We start from the raw sequence: 25,761 nt of genomic DNA, 5'->3' as shown, positions 1-25,761 counted from the left end.
AAAGATACTGTTTGGTCACAGGTTAGTGTCATATGAAAGCCACAAATCTATTCTTATGGAAAATGAAGCGAGGAACACCTTTTCAGCCGCTATCAGACAGAATCATTCAGATTAATTAGCTATACGAAATTAAATTCACTTATACCTTAAAGTATTATTTCTGTATGTTACAGATTGGAAATACCCATGTAATTCTGTTACTGAATGATAATCCAATTGATTAATCGTAGTTTAACAGCCAAAAAATTAATTTATAATGCAAAATATTATATTGTAGTTTGAACCTATATATTATTAATCTTAGATGGTTTGATCACTTCTCAAAGTTGCATAAAATGCTAGGAGTTTGGGGATCCATAGGCTAGGATTATTCACCTATTATAGAGTCATAATATTCTCGCTCAGCGGAACTAAGGAACTGATCCCAGTTGTTGTACAATAATCTTCCGCTACCAGTCATATAAGGTTATCGCTGAGCACACCAGTCACATAAGGTGATCATTTAGCACGGGTCATCTGATTACACTGAGCACACCAGTTATGAGTTAGTCAATTTGCATGCCAGGTACAGTATGTGAAGTAATCACTTTACACAAGACTCATATTAGGACTTTGTATAGCATGCCATTCATATGAGGTAATCACTATGACTGGCAGTTAAATGAGGTAGGCACAGAAAATGTGAAAAAACTCTTTCAACACACGTATCTGTCACAGAAGTCAGAGGGAAAATTTTCAAATTGGTAAAAATCGCTTGTATCATATATTACATTATAGCAATGTCATGATAAATGCTGCGGTAAAAATTTATCAATGAAATAGTAATAACGCAGTCAACAGGCCTTAAACGTTACAGACAAGCCCTGCTGTCCTGCTGGCAAATCCTGTCTGTTTGGATGAGGTTTATCAGGGACGTGAAATCACTCAGACAGGAAGGGCAGGGCATAGCATTCTGATCTTCCAGAAACCTGGGTAAAGTGCAGTTTGTCTGTGGGAAAGCTGGACCTCAGAAGACAGGAGAACAGAATGCTGGGATGAGGAGGCACGCAGTCACGGGCTAGGGTCAGCACAGGAGAGAGAGTGAGAGAGAGAAGCAAGAAGCTTCCTGAGGAGAGAGGCATTTATTCTCAGGAGTTCACTGATAGGCATGAGCCCATGTGTGTACCAATGGACCATACTGTACACAGACTATATTAAATGTGTGTGTGTGCGTGGGACTGACATGTACACTTAAGAGTGTACAGTGTATAGTGTGCCTGCCTGTGCAGGATTATAAAAATAAATTCCGGCAGAAAACTCCCAAGGAAAATCTCAATATGTGCCGGAAATTCCACACCCCTACACTACCCCCCCCCCTTATTACATAATGACCATTATGATAATATCTGGTTTAAGCACTGCCCAATCTGAACTTCAACACTGACCTCTGATGAGAGCATAGCGGTGTCATTAAGAGAGAAATCTCATTCTGTCTAACATACTCTGTGACGCAATCACAGACACAGACTGACATACACAGAACACACAAACACTCTTTGCAGGAGGACCTTGGATGATCTCAACATTCCCAGACTTGGCACAGGTGTGGGAATGGAGAGAGTCTGTGCTTACGTGCTGGTCAGAGGGCTGGCACTTAGGCAGAGAGCCAGGGTTGAGGACAGGGGAATTGGCTGGGCTGCACAGCTCTGGGAACGGGTTTGGGATTGCGGGCAGAGAAGATGTCCTCAGCTGCTGCTGCTCTTCCTGAAGTCTCCTGTAGGGGGAACCAAAAGTACACGTCAGAATGACTTCAGATCAGAAGAGAGATCTTGTCCAGGTCAGATGTCAGAGGCCCTCTAAAACATTTATTTTTATTTTTATTTTTTTATTGAGAAAAGAAACATTAAAAAACAAGTTTCCTAACTTTTTAATGACTAATTAGCATCAGAATCAAATAAATATACTAAAGTACAGGCTTCTAATTGTAAGTTACCAAAAAATATTTTTATACGGTTTCACCAATCCATTTTTAAAGGCAGATAGTTGCCGTGCATTTAATATGAACATTCAGACAGAATAATCACTCTTCACTGCCTTCTGGACTCAAAAAGCAATGGGGGTGCACTGCTAACATTGTAGTCGATGTTCATTTATTAGCACAATGTCCATATGAAGTTACATGCAGCAGAATGAGGATGCTAGAGGAGGGACTGAGAGCACATGTACAGGGTTGAGGGAGGATGTTGGCGGGCGGGGCCGTACCTCACAGCAAGAATGTGCATGGGCTGAGAGCGTTTGACTTGCTGTCGGGGGGACGTGGGTGGCAGCGGGGCCGCTGCACTTGGCCTCTGCACTTGACCGTTCTGCAGGAGGGGTGCGGACTCCGACTGCACACTGCACGCCGAATACAGACTCTCAAAGGACGAGTTCATGTCATTTACCAGCGCCTCCAGGTCAACATCATCCTCTGCAAGAAAAAACATGCACGTATGCAGGCACATGCACAATTAATTAATGGCTACACTTCTCTGTAGGTATGTCAACACCTTGTACATAACATCTCACAACAGGGCTAAAACTGTTGCAGGACTAACAATGCATAAAGAGTACAAGTACACTCACAAGGAGTTTTGTAGACCCAGATGATTCTGTTTGATGGAGGAAACTCAATAGAACTCAAGACACACTGGAATAGCCCAGTCCATTAGTAGAGTCCTTTATTACAACATTCTCTACTGCGAATCCATAACTCAAAAGGACTGGAAAGAAAGGTTAAGGCCAACACAAACTATTATACTACTACTTTTTAATTACCAGCTGAAATAAAGCATGGGGACATACTCTGGAATTGCTGAACCTGTTGCACTCTCTCTAATGGTCTGCAAGCAATCATTACTGCAGAAGAAAACTTCATACAGTACATCCATTCTCTGACCAAAATGACTATATTTATTCAACAGGTTTCCTTTGAGACTTCAATTCTTATGAAAACTTTAAGTCTAAAGGAAGAAAACAGAACAGCGTTTAATTTCTAATTATAATGTAAAACAGTTTAATTTTACAATGAATCTACAAATAAATGGAAATGCTAAATTTCAAAATCATAGTAGCAACACTGTCTACAGCAAACATAAAGATTTGCATTGTCATTAAACTTTTGAGTGTATATGTATATGCACTGGCTTTAGAAAATCAACAGAAAGGACCATTTCTCTCTAAAGAAAGAGAAAGTATTATTCAGGTGTAGAGCTGAGACTCCACCAGAAATGTACACCCCAAATATCACCATTTACTCCCTAAATAAAGCACACATCCACCACACCAATTCGGTGGAACAGAAGAAATACATTTTAGTTAGATATAGCCTATTATCCATCTCATAAAAAGTAAAAAACAGCAAGTATATATCACTTTTGTTCTGAGCATTTAAATTTATCCAGAGAGCCATCTTGATTCTTGTATAAAATTTAAAATATGTCAATTTCAAACAAAGAATTCAATTCTGGGGACAAAAACAATTTGCCTTAAATTAAAACTACTACATGTATATAAGAGACTGCCATGAATGCATAATTATATATACATACAGTACACACAAGCATTTACACTTATGCACGCAAACACACTCTCACACACACACACACACACACGCACACACACTTACCGAGTCTGTTACTCCAGTGTAAAAATTCACATGCTTACACGGGACGGAACATCAAGAGCTTATATACAGTCAGACAGCTACAGACACAACAACATCATCTGAGCAAAAGTGAGCAGGGGTCTTAGCATATATTTAACCCCAGACCAAAGAATAGTGACTTACTGTTCAGGGAATACAGTTTGGCCCACCAGTACTGACATGTAATACCACCATGTACCTCAAGAGGGCAGAGTATTTGCCATGGACTGTACATTGCCTGGCACTCTTCAGAGTTACCATGACTACAGGTGAGTCCCGTCATCGGCTGAAACAGTGAGAAGACACTGGGGGTCTCTCATATTCCAACCCTGAACCACTGACCCACTTCCATGTTGGAAATTCTGTACTAAATGGAAAACTACAGCAGAGAGTGAGTCAGCAGTTACCCAGCACTCAGATAGGAAACAGTGCTGTATCTGTGGAGCCCTTTCCAACCTTTGCATGGTGAAACTGCTGTTCTACTGCTAATAGTAAAATACCAACTGAAAATTCAATATTCACAGCTTAGAAAAAAACCTACATCATTCCCAAAATGTTTCCACAACAAATAGGACATAAATATTACATAGTTTTAAATGTTGAATACAGGACTTGTTAGCTGGTCATCCTTTCATAGAAACTGCCCACTGCAATTCAACATTATATCACAAGGGGACACTCAAACCCCCTATGAACATCCACACAGGCCCATGCCACATATCTATTATTGTTTACCTGAGATTTGCATTCATTTTTATGAAAAAAATGTATTGACATTTTTGAGTCTCTTCTCCTGCACCAAGACATGGAGAACCAAAGTGAGTCTGTGCTTTCTTACAGGAACAATAAATACAAACACTGGAAACATGGTCATTTTGACAGTCCAATGGACATGGATGTGGACATGTTACCTCAATGAGGCACAACGTAAATAACAGTACAAAACATTACTGCCCCCTTCTCAAGTTTGCAGTGAAAATGTGTACATCAACACTAGTTGCTGCAACCTGGATCTGGGGGAGCGCAGACAAGCATATGCTCGTCTCTGAGGCACGTGATGCCAATCGCCACTTCTCATTAAACAGCGATCCGGCACAGACCTGAGACAGAGAAAGACAGTTCAAGTGCAGATTAACAGGTGAACCTGCGGGCACCTCACTGACCGACTGGGTTGCCGTCGTGTGATAAGATGGTGTGATCCCAGCCAAATGAACCCCTCCTCCCTCTGAGCCGCAGTAAAGCCAGTTATGCATCACCCAGAAGGGCCGCTAGCCACAGTTAGCACTGGCACAGTCCAGATTAAATATCAGAAAGTGGGGCCCATGCACAAACTAAAGCAGTACCTTAACAGGATAAGCTACCCCAAAGCCCACGAATGAACTGTATACAGAATTCACCAACAGCAGTGACCATATAAACGCATGACTGCCTGTCAAAGATGCGCAAAGAAAAATGCAAGCTTGACCACTGTGGAGAGAGATTAGTCTCAATATTATGATCCATAATTAAGAGACAAGTTGCAAGTTTTACCATCCACCCACAAATATCTTTCAACTTGTGTCTCATAAATTGTCGTTTAAATGAATTTGCACTGATGTGTACAAATGAATATGGTAGCTGTTTGTGGATTGGACCGCACAAACTGCATGAGAAAAGTCTTAAAATAAAAAAGGAAACTCACAAACTTATGTCACTGAATGCATGTGTCTCTTGATCTGCAAAATGCAGATTCAACACTGAACAAGCCAACAAGATATTCTTGCAAAATATACACATGGAAACTGGAAACATATTTTTGGTTTCATATACAAAGTATGAGGTATTTGTACAAAAGGGAAAATACATATTCACAGATATGTTTCCATTTGTACAAATCAGTGCATATTCATTTAAATTAACCAGACAAAATTTAAAATTTTGAGAAATATTTGTTTGTGAAACACCTTTGTGACTCCTCATTTTTGGATCATGATACACGCATATGTCAATAATATACAGACTAATCTCTCTCCATAGACCGCTGGCTATATATAATGAGTTCAGAGGAATTGAATTTGGATATTGCCTTTATATTAACTTAAACCAGATATATATATTTGTACATTTGGAGGTGTATTTGAAATCAGCCCGCTCGTGTTTGTGGGCACAGGCCTCCATTAGAGGCCCACTCTCTGCTCCTTTGCAACCCAATGCTTCACAGGGCATTATGACCTTTCCTGAAGCATGGCAGGTAAGCTGCCCTATCACAGGTGACTAATCTGTCAGCATTAGTACAGACAGATTAGTCACCTGTCTACTAATAGATCCAGCTGAATTAAAGGGACAGACAACAAGCCAGAAATCCAGCTTTTTATTCCTGCCAAGTTAACTGTGTAGGAACAAAATGGAATCCTCGGCATGCAGATTCAGCTATATAAAGACACAAAATGGTTATAATTTTTTATTTTTTTATTTTTTTACACAATGCTGGTACTGCAGTAGGAAAGATTTATGTAACCAGATGATCTATGTGGTGTTTTGGTGTCTTTTCATGTCTGTATAATATCATGCATCTCTAAATCAGCAATAATGGATCGAGCTACGGGTCTGTTGTTAGCAAAATAGCTTTCAGAAAGTAAATGAAGCCATTTATAAAATTGCAGAAGCAACTAAATCGAATTACAAGCCATTCTTTATTTAAGACATATTAGATTGAAACATTAGGCTATATTTGTTATAAACAAAAAGTTGAGCTTTTTAGAGGATTTTGTACGTAATTAAATTAAGCAAAATGAATCAACTGATATTTTTATTAGATTACTAGAACAATAGTCACTGAGCAAGATTTTATTTCCCCACAGCCTGGCATCTTTCTGTGCAACAGAGAATACAGAACTGAATTAAGCATGCTTGCAAAATGTAGTTTACTGTGATACGCTGCTGGGTTTATCCATATTTTTATTTGGTCAAATTGCACATGGCCTTGAACAGCCCAAGTATGCCTGAATGAATCCGACCTTTGTTTCTCGGCCACTTGTCAAGAAGGGTGTTTATGTTTTAATTTTTAATTTTTTTTAAATAAACAATGAAGACTTGGATGTGCATTGATGGCTACGGCTAAATATATTTGAGTTAGCAAACTAATTAGCTATATTAGAATACTGAGGCATGGAGAAGTAGTAAGTAACGGAGGAGTAGGAAACAAAAGTTATAACGTCTATAAGCTCCTCAACCTCTGCCATGTACTGACAAATCAATAACTATCATATGAATGATAATACAAGGGGTACACTGTAAGATATACACGTGTATCTTACCTTGTAAGACTGTATCCCCTTAAAGTTTTAAAAACAAGTTGAAAAATCCCATGCCAACCTTCACCCTCATTGGTGGGAGGGAAAGTGTCCGATTAAAGAATTGTACGCACCGTATTGTGTGACTTTAACCATCTGCCTGTTTCAGCAAAAAGATAAGGGTTGACTTGTCTTTGTTGCACTGTTTTGAAAAGATAGGGAGGTTGGCAGGAGATCTGGGACATAACAACTATGTATTTCAGACAGACCGCAGTTACTGACAGACAAGCAATTTCATTTTACAGAGCAACACTATGTTCAACTTCAAATAAACAACGTGAAAAGTTCCCCTTCATCACTCTGCTGTATGTCTTTCCTATGAAGGGGAAAGGGAGAACACAAAAAGCAGATCAATGAATGACATGAAAGTCAAGGGCAAGAGGGACCTGAATCTCTCAAAATTCTTCAAAGATGTGCTTACACCTATGCGCTTCAGCAGTAACATTATCCACATCCAACGATTAAAGGAACCTATTCTCATCAATGCCCTGACTCATCTGCAGAACCTCAATTTGTGGTAAGGAACACTAATCATTGTTTTTTTCCTGCTCCAAAGCAGTTCTAAGAAAAGGGAATTAAAGAAAACAGATCAGTGCAATCATCACATGTCATTTTCATGCATGAGGACAACCAATAGGAGGGCCACAATAATTCTGACAGCTTTCCTGCGCTCTCTAAACCATAAACCCTGAGGGGGAGTTTTTGAGGCAATGATATGTTGACTGAGAGCAGGAGGTTATGAGCTGTGACTGCAGGAAGCACTGCGTATACTGCAGCCCGGCAGTACCAGGTTTGAATAACAGTAAATAAAGACGCAGTAACCAGTTTACAATGTCTGCCTCAGATCCGCTATTACCTAAACATACATTTCAAAACTACACTGCATTGCTGGAATGTACTCTATAACGGCAGAGGTCACGCACCGAGTTTCCTATAGCTGTGGAGACTGTCATAACTTCCGACTGCCATTTCACAAAATTATTGGGGAGAAATAAAAACCATCTATACTTTTGAAATATAATTTACACTGAACATTAAGCTCAAATGAACCTGATGTTACAGCTTGTTTTCAATGATATAAACATAGAAATGTAATATGCTACTAATAAAAATCACTTTCTCAAGAATGAAATGCGATATTTATGTTCCTTATTCAAAAACACACAAGCAACAAGCAGCTGCAAGTTATTTCTGCAAACACATTTACTTGACTTTGCTCCTTTATTATGCTAATGGTAATGGCCAGTGACACAGATTTGTTTCAGATATGCAGCACATGAGAAAAACAGAACGGCTCAGTCACACGCCTGTCACCAGCCCTGTGACGCTGGGGTCCTCCAGCAGGCCTCGAACGTGATGGTTATTTCCCAAATGGCAGAGGATTCTGGTCAGGCAGGGCTAGGGACGGTCAACTCCTAGTCCCCTGTACGTTTTCAGGGGTCAGCGATCATTTTAGAAGAAGACAATAAACCTTAAATTGTCATTCTTAGTAGCATCGCCCTGGCACGCAATGGGTCAGGTATAACTGAAAGCAGCCAGTGGGAGCGAGGAATCCCAGTGACTCCGAGTTAAGGATGCGTATTCCCAAACTCCGCCCCCCTGCATTCCATCTCAAGCTCCACGCCGCCCCATTGTTAAAAAAGGGCTACATATTTGTCTACTGTAAAGAAAGGCAAGACTGCCCGTAATCTGCATAAAAGCTGTTGTGGATGTTTTGTATCATCACAGAATGAGACAATGCCAAACAGCCCATTTATATTCAGCAAGGTCCATATGGCCCTTTACAAAACAAGAATGACTGCATACATTAAACCTTAATGGTATTTGCATCACCAATGGAAAAACTGGCCCTTTAAAGTGTGTGGACTGCTTTAAACATCAAACAGGATTCCAAAAATGTAGGCTTTGGGAAAAAGAAACCCCCAATATTAGTGACTCAAATGGTGTCACCATTTGATCAGATCAGTAACCTAAAATGATCTTCTCCTTTTTGAAGAACAAATTCTTCCAACCTTGCTGATCACTCTTATTTGCAATTCTTTACAGAGAATGAAGAAGAAACAGAAGACTGAAATTGTGCATTGAACTTGCAATGAAAAGTTATAAGAAAAAAAAAAAAAGTGTTTTTCATATTCGAGCCCGGCCAAAACAGGCTGAACCACAGCAACAAGTGCCTTCCCTCCAGCTGCCAGCAATTAACATGCAAATGTTGTCAAGACAAAAGGGGTGCTGAGGAGCTGTGGGACCCCCCCTCCTCCCCGCACACGGCAGCGTCCCGCTGGAACGGCGGCCCAGGCGTGAGGAATGCGCGGGGACGAGGGAAGCTTCCCTGTGAAAGGAATCACTGGACCCATTCTGTCATCCAGACACCTCCCACATGGAGTAGCACAGTTCGCCAGGGGACACCAACATCGGGGGAGTGGAGAGGAGGTGCCAGTACCCCCGATGTGCGTCCCAACATGTCCAGAGACACAGGGGAAGAAGAACGGCTTGTTCCATCTGAAATTAAGTCACCAAGACCATGGATGCTCTTAGGTTGCCAGGCAACATGCTATAAGGCATTGTAGGTGAGCAGTCACAGCTAAACTAAGTTTCCCAAATTATGGGGTAAAACAACATGACATTCGCAATTACGGTATTAAAAGAACTTTCACAAATTTAAAAGAAAAAACAGTTTATTTTTTAAATTGCAACTGCCTTGTAATTACCCTATATATCAATATTACGGAATGCTTCGAAAAACTAGCATACTAGTGTCACAGGCACCTTCAAGACAGACACTGACAGAATATGGACTAAAACATATGCGGTTTCAAATCTTTGATCTGAGGAATGTCCTGGGTGTTGCAGCCCACAGTGAACCTTCTGCAGCCCAAAGCCCAGGGGCCTCATTCAGAAACAAAGCATTACATTACATTACAGGCATTTGGCAGACGCTCTTATCCAGAGCGACGTACAACAAAGTGTATAACCATAACCAGGAACAAGTATGACGAAACCCCTAGAGAGAAGTACCGGTCCAAGTGCAGGGAACAACCGCATAGTTGGAGCAAAGTCAAGTAAATGTGTTTGCACAAAAAAGATGCATAAGCCACTTTCCCTGTGGAAAAGTTATAGGCTACATCCATAACAGGTGATTGTTATGGATGTGTAACTTTTCCACAGGGAAAGTGGCGTATGCATCTTTTTTGTGTGTGCGCTCCATTTCTAAATGAGGCCCCTCGGCTTTGGGCTGAAGAAGGTTCACTTTTTAAGCAAGGTTTGGCGAACATGTTCGAGATGAACTGAGTACCATAATTTTGCCATAGCCTCATGCAGCCAACCCACCCACCCACCGTCTCTTTTCACTCTGCAATTCACCAGCTCAGCTGCGCAGCTCCTGCTGTGGAGGACTCTGCAGCTGGCATAAGCAGATTACATGTGTGTGATCAGACAAAAGAGACACCGTGGCATTAGACACAGGCACTACCCTACTGACTGAAACTCTTCACATGTGTGTGAGACCGTGGCTAATTATACACCACACCGCAGGACTCCCAGGCACTGGGGTTACAGACAGTCAGGGTCCTAAGAACTGGCGTCTCAGCTGGCTACGTTACACACAAGCCCCATATAGCAGCTTCTTCATAAATCACATGCATGACAACAATACATTTTCTGACTTAACAATGTCTATGCTGAAGAAGCAGCTTTGAATTGAATCCTTTTAAAAGGCTCTTCATAGGGGACGTGATTTATTGCTGTTTTTACACGGTATGTTCCCATCAGATCTTACTGCCTGATGAAATGGCCAATAAACTACAAAGTTCAGTCTGCAAACAACTAACAATGCAGCCAATATAAAAATGCCCTGCCTGTTTCCAACAAAAACACTCAGTTGGCAGGTTTCAGAGAAGTCAACATAGCCTATATGTCACTGTTCCCCTTCTAGCGCTGTATTAAGACAAATGTGGTGGCGATAATGCATACTACAGGAGGAAGACAAGCTATTTCTCATTCGTTATTTTAATCGTCGCCACGGATTACTGGAACAGCAGATATAGAATAAAATCAGAGAAACTTTGATAAGAAATGATTCAACAGGAGCAGATACATTGGATGACAGCATAACACCATTCAGTAGCGCTAGCTCAGCATTTTACAACATCTGTTGCACTTCGCTCAGATAAAATGAGATGCCGTATGTTTTGGAGCCACAAGTGGAATATCACGTCAAAACCGCTTTTTTAGTTGGATAAATATTAGCTGCCACGCCTCATGGTTCACCATTGAGGCCGACAAGTTTTTTGAAGCAACAAAGAAAAAACGGGAATAAAAGATTTATAATGGCTATTATCAGGCTTTAAGCAGTACCATTAATGAAGTTCCCAGTTGACTTCCATTCATTATTTTCAACCAGTAACAGGCTGAGCACTCCTTTGTAGCAAAACTACCCATAATCCACAGTGCGGTAATTCACAACGAATGGAGGATTTGCTAATTGTAGCTACCATTCATTTTTACGAGCATTACAGATAATGCCAGCACCTGACCAGTCTCCGCTAAAATCGTCTCTGTAACTGTTTTATAAAAGTAATACGGCACTATGAAACGGCTGTGCTGTATTGTGAATACAGTCATGGTTTCAGGGGGTTGCTGGTACTCCTCTTCACATTGTGCCTAACAACAGTTTTCCCATAAGCACTAAAACTGCTAATTAACCCCTTTGCTGAAGTTCTATGATGAACTTGACCTATTTTTCCAGACATATCAGATACACATTACACATACCAAATTAAATATTTTATTGAGAGCAATGGCATTGGTAAGACTGAATCATCCAATAAGATTTAAGGAACAGGGAGAAGACTTGACTTTGTTGGTAGAATAATGAATTTTCAGTCATGAGTTTGCTACAGTATAGTCATAGAGAGAACTTTCAGCAAACCACTAAAATTAAAATACAGAGTGAGAATTATGTCCAAAAGAAACACAGGAATGGAGTATGTCTTTTTTTTTTAATCTAAAGAAACTAAAGAACCTTCTGAAAGTGAGTTTTTTCTCCTGGGTGGGTTTTTTTCCCCCATAATTTCAGCCACCCCATAAATGAAAAAATTAATATGTAATTTCTGCTCCAGTTATTTCCATGACAGCACCAAGCTTTCACATCCACATCCAGACATCTGAACATCCTTCAGTCTCTCCCTCCCATGCTGGGTCAATATTGTGCTTAAATCTCATGCTTGGATTATCCTGGATGAATTGTCTATGGAATAATTAGATTGAAAGCTTAATTATAATGGCACCCTGTGTCTTTTAAAAATCAACCCTTTGAACTGCTGAAATGTTTACAGCAGGGAAGTGCATAATACACACCCCAGTTTGAACATAATGAGACTCTTGCTTTAGAATGAGTCTATTCCAACCCCGCCATCTCCTCTAAACACTTTATCCAGCCATTTTTGCCACACATTTCTAACTCAAATATTAGCAGGATCATACGTGCATATACACACCTGTGAATACACACACAGGAAGACATGAATGCACATACACACAAACAAGCAAACACATGAACACACTGCACCCACAACCACACACATAAGTACACGCTCTCTCTCTCGCTCTCTCGCTCTCTCTCTATGTAAAAAGCACTGAGATACGCAATGTCAAACTTTAAGATTGAGATGAGCTTTTCACAAGAGGTTACCATAGTACCACATACACACGCTTTACATGAAAAGCAGCAACAATTCAGTAACATAATGCCTGTCAAAATATTAACTTTTATGAATGTAAGTAACTGCAGGATATGCTGAACCTGCTATGCATGCAAAATATTATTACAAACCATTGAAATTTCCACAGTTATCAAATAGAATCAACATGAGCAACAAAAACCCTGGAAGGTGGATGCTGTGAGGACACCTACCTTGATGGCTGGGAGAGTTCCGATTGGATGACTGTTGGAAACTTGGCCCAATTAGATCCGCTGGTCTGTGATTGGAGGCCCGGTCTACATTGTCCTGCTGGGACATAAGCCGACAGAACGGTCACGCCAAGACCTTTAAATCAGAAATTCAGGGACGCCACATTTTTCCCTGATCTCCTGTCCTGACAACTTGAAAGAGGACTGACCAAAACTATAAAACAGACATTAAAACAACCATATTCCATTAATTTTTTACTGCACAATATAACCACAATATAAGGTCCTGGAACAGATGCGTATGTGTGTGTGTGTGTGCGTGTGTGTGCGCACATGCATAAACTCATTCATGAATGTATGTATGCATGCATGCATGTACTCGTTTGTGTATATAAATGTAAAATCACACTAATGTGGGAATTCCCAGAGAGATGCTGTGGTCTGAATGATCAGATTCAGTCTCGTGGCTCTCAAAAACACAACTCAATGGAGTCGTCAGAAACGACAGTCATCCAGTCTGCTGGAACAGCTTTGCCCTTGTTCTCCCCCCAACTCAGGAACATAATATTTTCTGAGCAAGATGTATGGGTTAAAGTAGAGTAAACTACACATCATAAAAATTAAATGTAAACAGTACACAGTGCAACATGTACAGAACGTGGTATAGAATGTAGTTTTACACACAGAATCTTAACCAAAAACTATTTGTGATACCAAACCAAACTTTCTAGAGGAACACAGACTTCTAAAACCTCAGTCAGTTGGCACGAAATGTTAGTTTGCATGTGAAAAGATGAATACAGAACATCTGTACAGATGTGGGAGTTGATGGAAATCCTCACAGCGTGACTAAAGAACAGAATGTGATTTTGTGCCTTCAGATATCTGTGTGTATTATATATATACACACACACACACAGATGGGTGACAACTTAAAGTAACAACCTGATTAGATGAGTGGAGAAACATAACAAATACAGATGCTTCTGCACAGATGTACTGCATGATACAATTAAGCAATTAACATCCTATCACGCTCTATACACGTGGCATGTATGAAAATGCTGAGTTGCCCAGTTGACCTCGATTTTAGATCAAGATGGCAAGAGGAAAAGATCTAAATGACTTTGAAAGAGGGTTCATTATTGAGGCACGGATGGCAGGAGCTTCAGTCACAAAGATTGCTCAACTTTCTAGTGTTATGGAGGAACAGTGACTAATGTGACTGCATTTAGATCTATGGGAAAGACTTACTTTATAGGTAGTGCAAAAATGTATTATGCCTCATGTGTCCATTCATACCTGCATGATATTATGCATCTCCAAATCGGACTTCATGAGTTCACAGAGTACTAGTCATTTAAAAAATATCTTAAGCATTAGGCAATGTTTGTAAACACAAACACAGTTGACCTTGTCTTGGAAATGTTTTATGTAGTTGCCATGGTTTCAGCTTATGCAGCAACAAACAGTGAGCAACGCAACACGAAAAACAGATTCCCAAACTGTCATTCCTTAATTCATTCATCAACTTGTTTATTTTTTTATAACATTACCAGAGTGGTAGAAAGCAGAACTCTGTTTCTCCATGGAGGGATATGTTCCTCATGGACAACGCTGTGCTTGATCTAACATGCTGGAAATTTGTGAACAAAACAAACAGCCAAGCATGGCACCTTTGCTTGTAACCTGCCAATCGATCAACAAAAACACATTTTCATTGGCAAGAATCACTTACTTATGGGAGCAAAGCTGACATTACAGAGACATGGCACTGGGTTACTCTGCCAAGTTTTCACTTCATACCTCTCCCTCTCTCATTCTGCAGACAGGACTCCCTCACCCCATGGGCTGAAAAAGCCATATGAATCAATTTTGGAAAGCATACCTCTATCAAACCTGCTTTCTTTGGCATAGGGCATCAGGATTCCTTTTAAAGTCAAGACAAGGGAAAGGGTTTCGGTCAACATGACCTCATGACACACAGGGGACTCCCCTGCCAGGAATCTGCCCGCCTCAGTTCCTTCAGTTACCCAGCCTTCCAGTCCAGTCTGCCAGCACCACAGCTGTTGTGGCTTCAGAGGATGCACATCCAATCCTTTCCCTAAAAAATGTATGGAGTTCCCTAGTAATAGAAAGGTCTACAGTTGCAAGTTAGGATTCCACATGTGGGATATAAATGGTGAAAAACTGCTGCGATGAGAGATTACTAGGACAAGGTGCATAATGTTTACCATCCTGTCGAGAGTTTAAAAATCGGCCAAAAAGTACATTTCACTGAATGCTACCAGCTGTCAGTAGTGAAGCATAGGCAATGATTTGGGACTTTCCTATGTAACATAGTCTGTATGTACCATGATAGTGTCCCTTTGGTATTGATGTTTACATGACGGATGGATGTTTGGATGCTGGTTCAGTCTTTACACCAAACTTCCAGCAAAATACAGCAATTGTGTGAGTATTCATCATGTTTGTTCAGGAAAAAAAACTAAGAAATAACACAAAGATTGCAGATAAACATTTCAATCAAAGCTCCTGGTCTTCCAGATGACAATAAGTGCAAGAGGAACACCGGTGTAAAATACAGTCTTTCCTTGGCAAAAGCATTCCAGTACATTACATTACATTACAGGCATTTGGCAGATGCTCTTATCCAGAGCAACGTACAACAAAGTGTATAACCATAACCAGGAACAAGTATGTCGAAAACCCTAGAGAGAAGTACCGTTCCAAGTGCAGGGAACAACCGCATAGTTCAACTTGGACCCTGAAGGTTAAACTGATTAACACTAACACAAACGAGGACAGCAACAACACAGTCTATGCAAAAACACAAGCAGTAGTTAAGACAAGTGCACTAACTAAAAGTCACCTACGAAACAGCTACCTAGTTACAACCCCAAGCTCACAGTCAATTAAGAGATTACAGGGAGGTAGGGAGGGATGGGGAGAGCTGCAGCCTGAAGAGGTGAGTCTTCAGTCGTCGCTTGAAGTGGGTAGTAGAAAACTCAACAGTAGAAACTCAACAGTTAAAACATGAAGCAAACAATGAAACTAATATTTGGACCGAGTGTGGTGATGAAGGCACGGTCTTCATGCGTGGAGTATTATTTTATGACATCCTCATAGACTTGAAATGTAGCATGAGAATGCAAGTACAACAGAAAAACAGCACCCCCTGCTGAGAAAACACACTAAAAATAAAATCATACCAGAGTACCAAAACTCACAAGAAATCACTAGCAGCAAAATACTTCACCTCATGAAACAGAATCAATGAATAAATTCATTCAAATTATATATTTATTAAACACAAATGTTGTTTAAACTGGATTATTCCATATAATTTTCAAATGCTCACGTCTTTTTTGCAAGGTCAGGCTCAGAAACTGAGCCAATGCGGCCGAAGCAGTACATTTGTCATTCCTTTTTGGACTGATCAAATATTTCTGATTGTAAACAGATCAACCAAGCTATTCATAAGATCGAAAAAATAATAAACCAGCCTTTTCAAATCTACCACTTCCAAGAAATCCTAGAACACAGAGTTTGACTTCCAGGAACAGGAACTTTAGGCAGCCAAAATCCCCACTTGAATCACACTGTAAACATCTATAAAACTCAGAGAGAAAAATTTACAACTCTCAGAATACTGCCGGGCTTCAGGGAACAGCAGGTTTAATGGCTATAGCAGCTCAGAAAGCTAAGTCAACACAGCCACTCTGTTGGCGATACAGACTCCTTTCAGCTGCACTGCAGAAACCAAAAGAAAGTATGCGATCTCTATCTGATCCGTGTCTCCAGTTCACCCATTCCCATTTGTTGAACCCAGATGTTATCCCAAAAATGATTTTATCACTGGACCAGTAATACCACAGTATACTGATTGCTCACACATGCTATGAGCTTGGTAGTTTGTGTTAAAATTTAAATAAATAAATAAATAAATACCCGTCGCCTTGGCAAAAACCCACGGCCGCAAAGACATGTTGGATTGTAACACTTTCCTATGCCCGAGCAATCCTCCTGGATTCCATTTCCTAGAAAGTCTCACACATAGGTTTGTCTTGCTTTTATAATCCGCTATAAATAAATCTAATGAATCCATTACAATCAGTTGACAACAAGTTCTTCTTTAATTCTCTGAAACCTCAATACTGTCAGGTGTTATACAACAGTGAAATTATTATTGGTCAGCTTTTCTAAATGAACGCTACAGGAGTTCAGTATGGTCTACTTTCCGGCTAAGGTTAAAAGCGATTACTATAAAATATTATGACATTGTGTCTGAAAAATGAGTTTGTGACCAGCAGACATATACACAGCAGGGTAAAGTCTGCTGCTGCTGGAATTTAATGAGAAGTGTGGGCCTTTTGCTCTCTCTGTCTCACCCATACATGCAAATGGTACACACGCGCACACAGGCATTTCAAGTATTTCAACTTAAAACACTACAATCACAGGACTAAAACACATCTTATTAAGACCTTGGGAAACCTGCTGCAGCTTACTGAATGGACTTCAGATTTGTGATGCACCCATGTGACATATCGGTGACCACATCCTGTTCAAACGCATAGCACAGTGTTGCCCGTACAGACAGTTTAGTTAGCAAAGTCATACTTAACAAGTTAACCCCCCCCCCCCCCAAACAATATTTCACTAAGGACTCCTTCTTGGGGAGGGGGGCTACGGAGGACAGTCAGTGCCGCACACTGAATGCTACCCCACCCCCAACACTCCCACACAGCAGCACATAAATCTTTGCTGAGCACCGCGACTTCAAACTGCTTATGTCATTACAGTGTTTGGAACTTTTTCCCACTCTTTGTCAACAGAAAAGAGAAAAGGCAAAGCTAAGGGCTGGGAGATCCGGTGAGGACAGGAGACTCATCTCAGTGAACTGGCTCTGCTCCAAACGGCTTTGGACTCAGGCCCAGGATCCCATAACATTTACTAGTGTTATATAACTCTGTACAAATAGGCCATTTCGGCCTCTTATATTATGTGCAAAAAAAGAAAAAAAGCTGTCACACTTCAAACAGACCAATAAGAAAAATACACATGTAGAATTTCAGACTCTAATACTGTCCCAGTTTGATTTAAGAGGTTCAATCTGGTGCCATTGATGAGCCTCTTTTTTTTTTTTTACCTAAGTGTGGCAGAGCCCTTTTGTACCCCAAGCTACAGGTCCACATGACCGGGGTGGGGGGCCGGGTGGACAGCCAGCTGACTCCCACAGGGAGTCCTTTAGCGGAGCGAGTTCCCCTGAAATTACTGCCCAGACGGACGTTTCCTCCTGCTGCACGAGGAAACAAACAATGACAAAAAAAGCTCTTCAAAACAAGCCAGTTAATCCTTTGATCGAGGCCACGGTTTTAGTTGCGTCAAGTTCCACCTCGTGAGGCTGGATGCGTTCAGCTCAAAGGAATGTGCGTCTGTGTCACCGCCATTCATTCTGTCTTGGTTTTCATTCATGCTCTCTTCCAAAATCTATTAGCCCTGACAGGTACATTCAAACACCAAATTGTTTATTTTCCGGATCCATCACAAAGTGCCCACACACACACACACACACACACACACTCCTTCACACACTCCGAATGACCGGTTTCGAGCTTTTCATTCACTTCTCGCCAGATAAGCTTTTCTTTTAAGCAGACTGTTCCTGGCCATACTTGAAATACTGGGGACATTCGTACCAATAGGGATATTTCCACTATTTCACTCACTCAAATACAGGCCTTATCCAATCCCTCAGTAAACTCAAACATCACCTTCTTCGCTAAATGCCATTAAAGACTTCTTCTTCTTAACTCAAATAAGGCATTTTCCACTCTTTCTAAAAGTGCAGGTTAAGGACACCAACCGGTTTGCCATTCACACCCTTCCGATAAAATATTCACATTGTCCAAATTCTAAAATGATTTCAAAGCAAATTCAACATCAGCCTACATGTGGTTTAAATCAGCCTACATTTGGTTCTAATCACATCTTCAGAGAGAGATGGGTCACATTATAACAGATGCATGACTCAGTAGTGCTTGTCCAGTGAATCCAATAACATGTTTGTCAAGTCAAACACAGCAAAAAGTATCTCCTTCCCTGAGCTATGCTGAGAGAAGCTTGCCTAGCATTTCATCTAAAACGGTTTGACCTGATCTGACTGGATGCTCAGACAGCACAAGCAACAAACACAAATCAGAACAGTTTACCACTAAAATGTCCTCTCACTGGTGACATTCACACAATCACTGCCTTCACCCACACTCAGGCTTATGAAGTATGAATGTTCATTCAAAGGCCCATAACTCAGCTTGGACAAACTATCACAGCTATTCTTAGAGGACTGTTACCTGGGTAGAAGTATACTGCTAAAAACCTGGAATATATGATCTATGTTTAGACCAGAATATACCAGGCTGGCATATGCATAACTTCACCTGCTTTGACCCTGAAAAGTTGCATTTTATTTAACATTCTCAATAGCAGGCAGCTGTTCACAGGCAAAAAAGTGACAAAAGAAAAAACTAAATTATTCTTTTTTTCAATCTTTGATTCGTAATTCTGAAACATGACATAACAGAACCGGTTACTTTAGAAATAATTGTCTGTCACTTGCCACAATGGAAAAACAGGCATTTCTTTATTGTTTTCTGTTGAGTAATTTGCACTTGCTGTGTACACTTGATGGCTTATTGTGACAGCACAGAAATGGGGCACAGGCGCAGTTGTATTACCTGGTAGTTTGGATGGTGTAGAAAATAATCCGGACATCCAGCCACAGCCATGTTAGACACTTTCAAACTCTGACTCTCTCTCTCTCTCCTGGATATCACATTCACTTCTGATTGTTGCCACAAATCCTGCAACAAAAAATAAAAAAGCGTTAATTGAAAAAAACACCAAACCAACCCAACCTCATTCACATGTCAATTCCAAGATCATTTCCAGGAGTCTGAGCTGGAACTAAAATAGCATATTAACCCAGACAGTCTACAGCACAGCAAATGCAAGTCAGCCCCTCTCTCTTATGTATGAGGGAGTAGAAACAGCAGCACAGGAAAACGTTGCCTCTTACCAAATAGGAAGACTTACTTCCGCACGCACAGACTTACTCCCTTCTATTCAGGATATTTTCACTTAACTGTGTGAAGGTCGTAAACGGTGCGTTCAGACAATACACTCACGTCTCTAACTGTATGCTTGGTTTTCCTACCCCGCTGAGAAAAGTAACAGCATATACGTCTTACATCAGACATGGCTAATGCCCTCTGGCAGACTGGCACAGACACGGCGCAACTGACAGTAACTGACTGCAGTAACTGCCACTCTCCTGGCATGGCAAGTGCAGTTCATTTGATATCTAAATTCCAAAATGGGGAGACTATGTATAAAAAAGATTGCAATTCCCATGTGGTTCACCCAATATGAATACAAATACCCACAAATTAGATAGGGCCAAGGTTGATGTGTCACTACAAGGGCAATGCTATCTTTCAAATTGAAACGGACAGTCTGAAATTTCACCTAATATCTATTGCTTCATTCAAATCCAATGTGCTGCAGCAGAGAACCAAAACAACAAAAATTGTGTCACTGTCTAAATACTTATGGACTGCAATATATACAAGGAGGATGCACTATATGTGTATGTATTAGGCCTAAAGGTAATCAGGATCCAGTACTTTAATGGTAATGGAATCTCAAGACTCTGGAAGGCATCAGTGAATTTATACACCAAGTAGCTACATGGTGAATTATTATTATTATTATTTGAGCTGAGCTCATATTGGTATTCTAGGCTTATCTCATAATGAGAAAGTCTGTTGGTGCAGTACTTGAGTTTTGGACTGAGTGTACAGAACATTTTGACTTGTAACTTATTTCATACCCTACCCACCCCCTACCTCCCACCCTCCTCCCCCACAGCCACTCCCCCCCCAGCTCAAAAGAATGAGAGGACTTCTGCCACATGACAGACTGAACTACAAAACTCACAGCCCTCCAGGACATCTCTAAAGTCTTGAAAACATAAAGCAGCAATGGGCTAAATATAGGTGCCTTGACCTTGCCCTGAAATTCCCATGACACATTTCTGCAAACACCATGAATGCCATTTGGGGTGCTACTGCGTCCCAATGCTGCACAACATTAAGTCAACTGTGAAGTGCGAGCCCTTGGAGGTAATTTACAGACTTTTTTCAACAACAAAGAAACCTTTTGCTCTGTTAATTTATGAAATCCCCCGCCATAAACCAATGAAATATCCTCCAGTGAAGCAGGAGACTTGGCCATTTTCAGCCAACGCGCACACTTCCAGTTCCTGGCTTACATAGTGAAGCAGGTTCCGCAAGTCTCACAGTGACAATCTTTAGTGTTGGCTACCAAATACAGCCTCAACAAAAGAAGAGAGCCCGTGAGGATGATGTCATGGCTCCGGGTCATGTGATCCTCCTCAGTGCTACACCAGAGAGACAGCACTCCTTTTGTTAGAACGTATCGACTGGTAATTTATCAGGAGGAGGGGAAAAAAAAGAGAATACACTGGCACAGCGTTTTCATTCAACTCGCCCAGTTTAAACTCTCAGATTGCGGCAGGCCTTAATGCCGAGCAGGACTGAATAGCAGTCTTAAAAACTCTGTCGCCTGAAGTTCAGTCAGCCATGGAACCACTTTCTGCAGTCCTATCACTTTTTTCATCCACACAAGTTGCCACACTACAGCTCAATTTTTATACTGGGATTACACACAGCTAATGGTGGGAAAACAAACAGTTGACTAGGTACTGGGGATAAAAGACTTCCCAGCCTCAACTCCCAACATCCCACAGCCAGCCACTCCTACCCACCAGCACTCACTATCTAATGTGAAAATGTGAAAACATTATTTAATGTCACTTTGATCATTTTCCTTATAATTATTTTGCCCCAAAACTAACTGGTAGGTATGTGAACAATTCAAGGTGATGGAAGCTTTAAAACATATCAGTTCACCACTATACACATAATGTCCATTTGAAACATCTAGCCATCTTGGCACATCTAGCCGAGTGAATACATAGGCTATAACATTAGTATTCCAGCACTATCTGTGCCAAGAGATTTTTGTCTCCTTCCCAGATCTTTTTTACCAAAGTTAGCATGCAAAGGCATGTGGCAACAGTACGTGTCATCTACTTGGCATTATTCTATTAGATTTTATCTTTTTTATATCAAAGCAGTTTCACTGACAGCTACCGTAATTCTGCACAAAGAAACTGATTTACAGCCAACACACCTGTTCTTTTCGCCTCCAAGTCACACCATGAACTAACTGGGACCAGGCAGGCACACCTGGTGCCATTCACCTTCTATTTACCCAAAACGCTGTGAGATCAGCTTGTCCTTGATCCTGTTACAGAAACCAATCCAGTGCTTATGGCAAGCTATAACTGCCCAGCAGGAAGTTCTCAGTACTGCAGGAGCTGAACTGCAATGCACGCATTTAATCTTTGCAAATACAGTGAAGGTGTACCTTACCAGCTAGATGCAAAGTTAAAAGAATGAATATGGGTGGTTGACATGACATGGACTTTTTATATCCCCGGATGACAAACATAAATAAATAATGGTTGGATATCTAAAAAAGATTGGTAACATTGTTGATCAGATAATCCATTATTAGGACATACTGATGACTCAAGCAATGCCCCAATATTTCTTTCCAAAATTCTGAGCGAAACCAGAACAGATCAGAACGTTTCACTGTGTTCAAACTAAAATGCAATGAGGAAAAATAGAAATAATTCTTCTTTAAGTTAAATGTGTGGTCACCCTTTTTTTTAGTGATACTGTAAAAACGCTTAAATGTCAATCACCTGTCGGGTTATTTGATGGAAATGACCCAAACAGTTCCCCAATGAAACGGAGAGGCACAGCTCGACTGCTGATGGCCACAGTGGCATGAATCCAAAGTTGTGTACCCAAGATGCCTCCACATTATGGTTCGCATTTTACAGCACCCTCTGTTCAGCACAGCAAATGGAAACTGAGAATGAGCAGCTTTTTCCATGCCTCAAAACACATAAATATTTGAGAGAGGGATTTCACAACCTGCATTGAAACCTCCAGCACCAATCATACCCAAGGAGAGGTTGAAATGCAGCACACTGAAACATAGCTACATACATCCCGTAATAACCTCTCAGGGGACGACTGGTTTCACAATTATACCCTCACGGGCACCCAATTGTACCCTAATATTTAGGCTGGAAAATGGACTGTGAAATGCATGGCATTCCTCAGGTCCCGTTGTGAGTTTAGAGACCATAGAAAATGTATATAGCAATGTCCAAAAAAGAAAGCTTGGAAAGGATTCAGCAGAGCAAACAAACAGAACATGAGGACCACTGTGTCCTAAGCAATGCTGGTTATGTCTCTTTAGTCTCTTTATGTATGCTTTAGTCTCAGCTTCTCCATCTTATTCTCACATACAGAGACCTTGGGGTTGACCCAGTTTGACTGACATATTTGTGCATGAGTATTAAAATACGGAACATACAATCACTCATTCACGTGATACCATAAAGACCAAGAAGAGGATTATAAAGGTTTTGATTTGACCCCCAATAAACTTCAGTGTTTTGCCCTTACCTTAAAAGAGCAATTAGCTGCATGCATATCAGCTACAATCCAGCTGAAAGCACAGAATGTACCAGCTCCATTACCACTGTGCTCATTAAACCCATTTATACTTAAGCTTGCTTGAAGAAGTATGCAACTTCAAACAGTTTTCCAACAATGGAGAACATCTGAGCTCTCAAAAGCAGCCTAAAGCCAACTGGGTAATGGTACATGCTGATACGCTAACTGGTCTTAATAATGATTTGGGGCTAAACTACGGTGAATGTCACTGACACCAGCATTGGTACAATACTGGACCATGCCCCAGGCCCCAGGCCCCATGAGGCACAGATCCTAAACCTGCAAACACTTTCATCATTAAGAAGAAGAAAATTGCAGCAGTACTGGACAAATACGAAGAAAAATTCTTATATGCCATTTTTAACACTACAAAGTCTGTGTGATCACTTTATCCTTATTTATCCTATTAATCAACAGATGTAAGGAAGCCTAACTAAGGAGTCATGTAGCATAACTTTGAAAGAGCTAGTAAGCCTCAACAATCGAAATAGCCAGTCACACAAAGTCAACCAATGGAGAAGCACCGTTTTCAGTTCAGTTTTGATGACAAAATGCCATTTCCCACTCTAATAGAATACCAAGGGCAATGTTGCACCCACAAGAATTTAAAGAATATACAAACATAAAAAAGCATAAAGGGTTTTAAAAAAAAAAAAAAAAAAAAAACAACTATACTAAGACTTCTGTTTCTATGCTAGAACAGGTTCTTCTGGCAGAATAAGCCTTTCCTATTTATGAACACTATTGCACTAACCAATTTGGACAGTGTATTGAGCCCTCTAAAGAAGGTCTGCTCAGCGTAAGTGGCACGTTTTTAATCAGATGGGGACATATATAAATACAAAAAACAAAGCTAAGTAAGGCAAAAAGGCGACTGTTTACACTTTCCCAGATAATTGTTTTCATCTCTAAGACATCCACATAACATGCTTTAAGAAAATGGGAATTATTAGCTAAATTGTTTCGTCCAAGTCTCTTTGGAAACATATTTACTATAATACACAGTGTACTTTACAGAACATTGTTTACAACAGTATACTGTCTTCACAATAACACCGTGTTTATGACAGTCTACCATAGTGCAGTATTTACGAAAGCACACCGCGTTTACGGTTTACAGTTGAATACCACGCAATGTTTACTATAGTTCAATATTTCTACACTAGTCCACATACTTTGTTTTAATACACTATGCTGTATGTAATGTATTTCACATATTTTAATTTGAATCATTCACTGGAATAGTTACTCGCATCAGTCTAGCCATATTTGTCTAAAACACAGTTTTAGCTATAAATTGCTGAAATACACAGTAATAATTAATAATAAGGTTGTATGCCGGGTCTCATGAGAACATGAATTCTGTCTGGCTCTGCTTTCAGAAAGATGAAGTACAATAAGACGCAGCGCAATATGCTATATGCATAACAGCCTGTCAATGGCTGGCAACTAATTAACTAACAAATGCACCTGTGTTAGTTGTCTTCTTATCATTATGGTGTACGTGACTGCTTTGTTGGCCCCATTTGTCCTTGCTCAGACGACTTTAGCAGTGTTTTCTCTCACAGGGTGAGCTTTAATGTTTGAGGGCGATTATAGAGCTTAGGAGAAAAGAGGGCTAGGATCACCATGAGCAACAGCTATTTAAAGTAAATCTTAATTGAAACTGTACCTACATTCCTCTGAAGAGATCTATTCTTTAGCATGGAAAGCCTTTAGCATGCTGACTTTACTGGCTAGCTCAGTTCTAATACCACACTGAGACAGGATGGCCTTGTAAAAATGCTTCCATTTCATGCATGCACTTTATTTAAAGCACACAGCCTATAGAGAACCATTTGTAAGAAACCCTTTCTATTATGATGAGCTATAACTTCATATCAATTTAAGCACTGGTTGTGTGCCCCTCCCCGCTTAAAATGACACAAACATTTTTCTCTGTGCACTGAAGTGTAATTACCCTCATTTTCAAATCAAAGAAATTAACATAAGTCAGTCTCATTTGGTCTCTTCTAAAACAGTGTAAGCATATACAAGACATGTAATGTAAGAGGTGCTTAGGGTAAATTATCATATTGTTTTTAGGGTTGTATAAGAATTAAATAATAATCCAGGCAATCGCAGAAGTCTGTGCTGAAGTGGCTCAAGCCAACTTTAACCTTGACTGTGGTATAA

At 40.4% G+C, this 25,761-nt stretch overlaps 1 protein-coding gene across 3 annotated transcripts in view; it reads right to left on the bottom strand.

The window, feature by feature from the left end:
• The window catches only part of grb10b (growth factor receptor-bound protein 10b), a 74,683-nt gene that overhangs the window by 25,369 nt on the left and 23,553 nt on the right, over positions 1-25,761 (bottom strand). Inside the window, exons 2-5 of one of the 3 annotated variants that reach the window (XM_035423349.1) lie at positions 19,642-19,767; positions 12,905-13,001; positions 2,242-2,446; positions 1,612-1,753 (exon numbers count right to left, since the gene is read on the bottom strand). In XM_035423349.1, coding sequence (XP_035279240.1) covers positions 1,612-1,753; positions 2,242-2,446; positions 12,905-13,001; positions 19,642-19,692 — 495 coding nt within the window. In that variant the 5' untranslated portion in view covers positions 19,693-19,767. Of the gene's footprint in view, positions 1-1,611; positions 1,754-2,241; positions 2,447-12,904; positions 13,002-19,641; positions 19,945-25,761 lie in introns of those variants that run through there. The other 2 variants (XM_035423367.1, XM_035423358.1) reach the window with 2 other exon arrangements.

The sequence above is a fragment of the Anguilla anguilla genome, chromosome 1, assembly GCF_013347855.1.
Source record: "Anguilla anguilla isolate fAngAng1 chromosome 1, fAngAng1.pri, whole genome shotgun sequence".
Lineage (NCBI taxonomy): Eukaryota > Metazoa > Chordata > Actinopteri > Anguilliformes > Anguillidae > Anguilla > Anguilla anguilla.
This window is presented reverse-complemented; position numbering and strand designations above follow the sequence as displayed.